This window comes from Balaenoptera acutorostrata, chromosome 2, assembly GCF_949987535.1.
Source record: "Balaenoptera acutorostrata chromosome 2, mBalAcu1.1, whole genome shotgun sequence".
NCBI classification, from domain to species: domain Eukaryota; kingdom Metazoa; phylum Chordata; class Mammalia; order Artiodactyla; family Balaenopteridae; genus Balaenoptera; species Balaenoptera acutorostrata.
In genome coordinates, this window is record NC_080065.1 from 113,038,372 (window position 1) to 113,046,009 (window position 7,638).

The window sequence follows — 7,638 nt, forward strand, 5'->3', positions numbered from 1 at the left end:
TACATAAGTGTGCAAAAGTAGGTACAACAGCATTTACTGCAGTGCTGTTTCCAGTAGAGAAAACAGAAACCATCTAAATGTCCATTGGTATACGATTGGTTAATTATGGAATAGCCATAAAATGGAATGCTTGACACTCTCTAAGAATAAAGTAGATTTATAAGGAAAAACTTTTAAAAGCCATAAAAATAGCAAGATAAGCAAAAGTTTACTTACCATATGCATTAAGTTTGAAGGAACATAAAAGATATTAACAGTTGTAATTTCTGGGAAATGGAATCATAAGAGACTTCCATTCTCCACATTTTGTATGTTGATATTTGCCATTTTTACAATACCCGCACACTTTCAGAAACAGTGAACAAAAATTATAACATTAAATGAAGTAGCACAGATCCTTTGTATTTTCTAAGGCATGGAATGGGTTTAATAATGTTTTGATCGAATTTAGCCCACACATTTATAAACTTAGCAAATTGGTTAATTTCAACTCAGAATGGCCAACTCAGTAAATATGGCTATACTAAGCACATTTATTCTATCAGTCTTTCGACCACCACTTACTGCACACGTTCTATGTGCCAGATATTGTGCTAACCCCCGGGATACTAGGGAAACAAGTCAGCTACGATTCATGGCCCCTAGAGCCAATGGTCGAGTGAGGGTGGCAGACACAAAACAGGAGATTACAATTTCATGTGGTAAGCACCGTGATGGAGCTAGACTGCACAACTGGACCACCTACGAGTGTTAACCTAGCATTCCTTGGGGGCAAGGAGGTGGGGAGGAAGGAGGCTTTTTAAAGAAGTTTAGAGTTGAGACCTAAGACCTAAAGCATGACTGGTGTTTACCAGCTGAAGAGGTAGAGAAAGTATGGGGGACACGGAGCATAACATACGCAAAGGCTAAAAGACAAGAGAACACGGTGATTTTGGAAAACTATAAAGACTTCAAAGAGGTAGGAGAGGAAAGTAGGGGCCACACTGCAAAGGACTATGTAAAGGATCCAAAGAGCAGTGGGGAAATCACTAGAGAGTTTTATATGGTGGGGAGAAAAATCACAGTGCTTTTTAAAATACCACCGTAGGGCTTCCCTGGTGGCTCAGTGGTTAAGAATCCGCCTGCCAATGCAGGGGACATGGGTTTGAGCCCTAGCCCGGGAAGATCCCACATGCCGCGGAGCAACTAAGCCCGTGCACCACAACTACTGAGCCTGTGCTCTAGCGCCCTCGAGCCACAACTACTGAGCCCACGTGCCACAACTACTGAAGCCCGTGTGCCTAGAGCCCGTGCTCTGCAACAAGAGAAGCCACCGCAATGAGAAGCCCGTGCACTGCAACGAAGAGTAGCCCCCGCTCGCTGCAACTAGAGAAAAGCAACGAAGCAGCAACAAAGACCCAACGCAACCAGAAACAATAAATAAATAAAATAAAATAATAAAATAAATAAATTTATAAAATATCACTCTAAATGTGGTACAGAAAATGGACTGGAGGGAGAAAAGACTCAGGTAGGAAAGGAGGCCAGACAAGAGATGGTGGCTGTCTGGACCACAAAAATAGCAATAGAGAGAAATATGATTCAAAGTGTTTAAGACTTGGTAATTGATCAAGCCTCAACCCTGGCTACGCATTAGAACCACCACCCACGGTTTAAACTACATTCCATCCCAGACCACTCAAACCTGGCTTTTTTTTTTTTTTCTTTTTCCTCCAGCTTCCAAGATGCTTAGTAGGAGCAGCAAGAGATGAGAAGAAAGCCAGGATTAGGTGTGAGGTGAGGGACATGAGGGGGGAGCAGGAAACCAGGAATACAGCCATATTCCCCGTGTGGGCTTGATCAGCCCTAGCGTGACAGGGCATCAGTAACTTCAGACCCTCCTGAGATGGGAAACAAGAGTCCTTATCCCTACACACCTCACTGTGAAGTTAGATTTAGAATGAGCATCAAAGGCAGCCACAGGAGAGAACTATGAGCCCTGGGGGAAGTACTACAAAGATACCCACCAATGTTAAAGGGTTACCAAGTATCTGGTATCTTTTGATTCAGCTAGAGAAGGCCCATTCACAGTTCCTGCCATCTCTGGCACTTCCTCACCAGAAATGGAGAGGGAAAATGATGACACACACAGCGGATGGAGAGAGGCAGAAACAGGTGGCATTCAGACTAAACTTAACTCACGAAAGAAAGCAACAGAGCGAGAAGTCCCAAACAGGTTCCCTGTGGTCAGTTTTAGTTAAGAGAAAGAAAAGAGAAACTACCTTTTCATATTTTCATACTTTTTTTTTTTTTTTTTAAGGAAAAAGGAGACAAAGTTCCCTTTGAAAAATTCCAGGTTTAACACAAATGAACTAAATGAAACTGTGGTTTGTCCTCACAGGCAAGGCCATCCAGAAAGGTCAGGACCAAGCAGAAGTAGCCCCACACGACTGAGCATCCAAGAGGAAAAGTGTATATACCAGGAGGGGATCAAGCTTTGGTCTGTTCTTGTTTGAGAACCAGCAGCCCTGCTGGCAGGAGTCCAGAGGCACAGTTAGGAAAGGCTCTGCTTCCTCCCTAAACTTTGGACTTAATTGCTTAACTCAAATTCTAACAAGTGGGATTCCCGACTGATTTTACCATCACCCAGGAAAACCACCTGTTCCCACTTAGCACCCCGACTCTACGGAGAGGTCTAACAAGCAAAAGCAGAAATAGTAAGAATGTTAGGTGCAGAGGCTGGCCCGGTTGAGTAACGAGCAGGCACCAAGTAAGAACCTGAATTCAAAAGTAGCAACAACAACAAAGTACAGCACAATATTAAAGAAAGACAGCACAATATTAAAGAAAGACGTCACAATGCCAGCGGCCACCCCCTCGGGCAAAGCCAAGACTAACCTAAAAGCCAGTTCAGGGAAAGAAAAGACCCTAAATTCACACAAATCTTTTTTCAAACAAGATTGTATTTACTGTGGGTAAAGACACACATATAATGGAAGTTTCTTGTCAAAAGTTTCACTAGCATTCAAAATAGCACATGCAAAGAGTGAATCCTAATGCGAATTATGGACTTCAGTTAATACTAATGTGTCCATATTGGCTCACCAATTAACACGTACCACACTAATGCAGGGTATTAATACAGGAAACTTGGCAGAAGTGATGGAGAGTAAGGAACTCTACATTTCCTGATCATCCTTCCGTTGAAGGGGTTCAAGGCACCCCAGAACGGGCCAGTCCAGCGTGTTCTTTGGCATTATTTTGAGCTAAAGGCAATCAAAGCGCTGTAGACTCGGAAAAAATTTCCAACTCCTCCTTAACTGCCTACAAGAACTTAGAAAGGGGACCTATACCAGGAGCTATCGCCAGAGGTAACTTTTTATATCTGACTTATTTGCATGAGGGAAAACATTTGTTACCAAACACTTGCTCTTCTCACGTTCCTGAGATTTGTCCTCCTCTTCTTTGAAGCCCCAGGCCCCCATCCCTTTCCTTAGATCAGGATGGTATATAAGCCTCAACTGCCTGACTGCCTTTGGGTCTCATATCTTTGTGTCTCCCCCTCATACAAAATTAAAATTTGTTTTTCTCCTGCCAATCTGCTGTATGCTGATTATTAGAACAGCCAAAGAACCTAGCAGAGAATAAAAAATTTTCCTCCCCTGTAGTTTCACCCTAAAACTGCTCTAAAATATAAAGTCTATTAATTAAAAAAACAAAAAAAGTACAATTGTCCTTCAGTATCCACAGGAGATTGGTTCCAGGATCCCCACGGATTCCAAAACTTGTGGATGCTCAAGTCCCTTACACAGAGTGGCTGAGAACAGTCAGCACTCCGTATCTGCAGATGTGAGACCCACAGAGGTGGAACCGGCTGACTTAAAATAAGTTGACACAGTTTTGGTCACAATTCTCTATCCTGCTAAGGTGAACTTTACTTAGCACACTGCTTACTTTTGGAAGTGGTATTTTCTTTGTTCAAGGATATTTTTGATTGTATATAATGGAACCCTGAGCATAACTTACAGCCAGAATTAAAGAGATGTTCTTCCTGCTTTGCACAGAGGCGGTCTCTTGGCTGACAATAACCCTGCATCCAACCCAGGGCCCTCCTGGAGAGTCTGCCCTTCCCCAGCTCCCCACAGCAATCACGGATTCAGGAGAAAAACAAAAAAACACTGAGGCTCAGCAGTCACAGACCCAGCAGCACATGGTTCTAGAAATCAAGCTCACGGGTACGGAGGTTTGCCCCTGTCTGCAAGCACTTTAAATGATTAACTCATTTAACCCACACAATAACTCAAGAGGTAAGCACACCTGGTCTCCCCTTTTTACAAGACAAAGCACACTAAGGTGAAGTAACATACCCAGGGGCAGAGCTGGGTTAACCGACTGGATATTCCTGCTGCTTCGGGCCTTCAGCTGAAGACCAAAAGGGATATTCAGGGTGGGGGAGGTGAGGGAGGCCTGAGAGATCCAGACTAGGCCAGTTCTTTACTTTCCCCTCCTCCAGACCTAGGCCCTTATCTAGTGATAGCTCAGTGTGGCCCAGCCCAGCTCCAGTCAAAATCCCTACACCAACTCACAGAACTCCTGGTGGAGACAGATGAAGAAGGCAGAACCGGCCTCAAAGCCTCATCAGACTGTTGAGGAACTGGAGCCTAGGCCCGGTAAGAGGGGCCACTGCCACCACTGCCCTTTGAACTGGGAGTGTCGACCTACTGCTAAGATACCCCCAACCCCGAAAAAACTGGCAGGGAGAAGGAGAAGGAGCCTACAAGTATTTTTAGCATAGATATTCTTTTCTCTTTGCTTAATTATAAATTCAACTAACTTCAGTTGGAGAATAAAGTGTTCATAGATCAAGTTTATGCTACATCAGTAGTTCTATTCCCTTTAAAATTACCGAATTACTGAAGGCCAAATGTGGAAAAGGCACTACGTTAGGACTACAGCAGAGGAGACAGTCGCAGCCCCCAGGAGCTCCTGTTTCAGCAAGGGGGCACTGACCTGCTCAGCAGATGTCTCTTATCTCACCGTCATTACAGTAGGTAATCGTGCCGTGGCCTCCATACTTACATCTGCCCAGATTCTCCATGCTTCTCTTGCTTTCTTTACGGTTTCTTCATAGTCAGCCATGCTGGCCTAAATAAAGATTTGGAGGGAGACAAAGGGAAAAGGAAAGGGCAGTGATGATCTTCTAAGAACAAAGGTTTTTGGAAAAGAATTGTAAAATCTCTGGTTGACCCTAAGATTTGCGCTTTAAAATGATTTTCACAGCCTACACTTCCAAAAACTTGCTGGAATTCAGTAAGTTAGAATCTGTGCTTTTTAAAACCTTGCTTCTCAAAGCAAGGTCCAGGAGCCTCATCTGTGAGCAATACCTGAGGTGTATTAGAAATTCAGAACCTCAGGCTCCAACCCAGATTTAAGAGGTCAGAACATTCATTCTAACAAAAGTCCCCAGGTGATCCAGAAGCATGGCCTTCAATGGACCCCCTCCCGAGTCCTCTCTAGGGTTCACCTTTTCTGGGGCACACACACCCCCATTGAGAGTCTCCCTCAGATATTCTTAAATGTTACATTAAAAAGAAACATTATTCTTTGACTTTGTAAAGTTGTATTGCTCGTCATCACTGGCACAAACTCCCAATGGGCATTTTGCATTAAAAAAAAAAAACCCACTTACCTGTTGGACTCTCGCAATCGGCTCATTGTTAGCAGGACAATAGGTGGTGATAACCTTAAAACAAAAAGATGATCACCATAAATAGAAAATGTAATCCCAAACTGGGGGAGCAGATCAAATGGGGGAAGGAAAAAAAGGGGAAAAAAACACTAAGACATAATATTCAAACTCAGAACCTTTACATTAACCTGTTACAAATAAGCGACTCTACAGAGCTCTTTCATTTTTGACGTGAACATTCAGAACAACCTTTTCTGCAAAACCCACCTTCACCATTCTAAATATTAGGTATTTAAACAAAAGCCTAAATGTAATCCATTATTTTGCCTCTTTTTCCATTAACAACAGACCAAACTTACAAGTTTAACTTATTCCCTCTCTCCCTTACTCTGCCCGCCGTCTGGTAAGGGGTGAAATGGCCAAAGCTAGACAACCATGGGAAAGGCCTGTGTCCACACAAACTGGAGAGGTCAATTATAAAGAAAAAACCCAGGTGTAGCTCTAAAAAAGGCTTTCAGGAGAGGGTATTTATCCATGAATCTAATGATTGAATACCACAGGAAAAACAGGCTGAAACCACCAATGGGGGAGGGGGGGATTTGGGGAACAATTAAAACCGCCTGCCATCTCCTACAGTCACAGATAACTAAAAGATGTGTTTCCTCTAACAAAGCAGGTTCATTCAACAAACTATCAGAATGTTACATAACATTTTCTTATAAAAGCTTTCTTTTGTATGCAGCTCTCAAAAAAATCTAGGTGATAATAACCTAACCTTTCCATCCTAGCCTATAAAACATTTTATTGAACATTAACTGGGTGTCAAGGACGGTGTCAGGCTCTGGAAATAGAGAAACGCTGAAAACCCAGCCCTCAAGGAAGCTCAGAGCCCAATGAAAACATGATAGGATTTCAGCAAGTCCGAGCTTGCATTCCAAAGGATTTCAGAAAAGACAAGATAAAACTATACTGTAGAACATCACCTGTGGCGCACCTCACCTGTGAGGAGCCACAGTCAAGCACAAAATTCCGGTAATTTCCACCGCTAAGCGCGTGGCATTTCTCACTAGAGTGCAGAACTCTGCCCCATGGTTTCAAGTATGCGTCGGAACTTCAACCCCAACCAGCTCCAAAATGAACTCGATTCTCCGTAACACACGGGACCTAAAATCTAACGGTATTTTTAAGACATTCTACGTGAGGGAACTTTTCCTGTGGACTTCAAAACTTCCCACCCAGTACAACCGCCGACAGCATCCGTGGGGACTCGAGCTGGGCAGTGCCTGTCCGGCCTCCCGGGGCGAAGTGAGGCCGCAGAGATTGCCCGGGACGCCCGCATACCTCTCCCCGGCCTCCCCAGCTTCCATTATACACGCCCTCGTTTTCCTCGCGGAGCCCCAGCTCCTTCAGCCAAGCATACTGAGGCTGATTGATGAGCAGAGTGGACATGAAGGCGGCAGGCCTGTTCAAAGGTCCCGTGAGCTTGCTCTTCCTTGCAACGTGCACGCAGAACAGGCCGGGAAAGCGCCACATACTGAGCCAGAGAGGCGCACTGCGCCTGCGTCCCGAGGAGCAGCTGAAATAGGGTCCCGCCCCCCACCCGGAGGAACCCATTGGGCAGGTCCGGTCCCACCCACAGGGTCCGCCCCCTCCCCCAGCGTTTCCCTGCCTATTTGGGTCTTCCCCAGGAGCTCGGAACTGCAGCCCGGAGCTTAAACCCGGCCTGAGACAGTGGGGCTGGGAGGAAGTGAATGGGCTACTGCCATCTGGTGAAAGAAACTGAGAACAGCGGCACCAGCTAGAAATTTTTTTTCAGCAAAATACTGGCTCTAAAATACAGTAGGTTAGAGCAGGCCTTGTCAGGCTGAAATGTGTGAGTAATCACCTGGCTATCGTGTTAAATGAACATTTTGATCTGGTGGGTCCAGACTGGGGTCTGAGAGTCGGTATTTCTTTTTTTTTTTCCTGCT

At 44.7% G+C, this 7,638-nt stretch overlaps 1 protein-coding gene across 1 annotated transcript in view; it reads right to left on the reverse strand.

Annotated features, from left to right (window-relative positions):
* The window catches only part of ALDH7A1 (aldehyde dehydrogenase 7 family member A1), a 37,442-nt gene extending 30,212 nt beyond the window's left edge, over positions 1-7,230 (reverse strand). Inside the window, exons 1-3 of the mRNA XM_007188499.2 lie at positions 7,010-7,230; positions 5,669-5,722; positions 5,059-5,124 (exon numbers count right to left, since the gene is read on the reverse strand). Of these exons, the coding sequence (XP_007188561.2) occupies positions 5,059-5,124; positions 5,669-5,722; positions 7,010-7,201 (312 nt within the window). The 5' untranslated portion in view covers positions 7,202-7,230. The remainder of the gene's footprint in view (positions 1-5,058; positions 5,125-5,668; positions 5,723-7,009) is intronic.
* Positions 7,231-7,638: the final 408 nt, after the last annotated feature.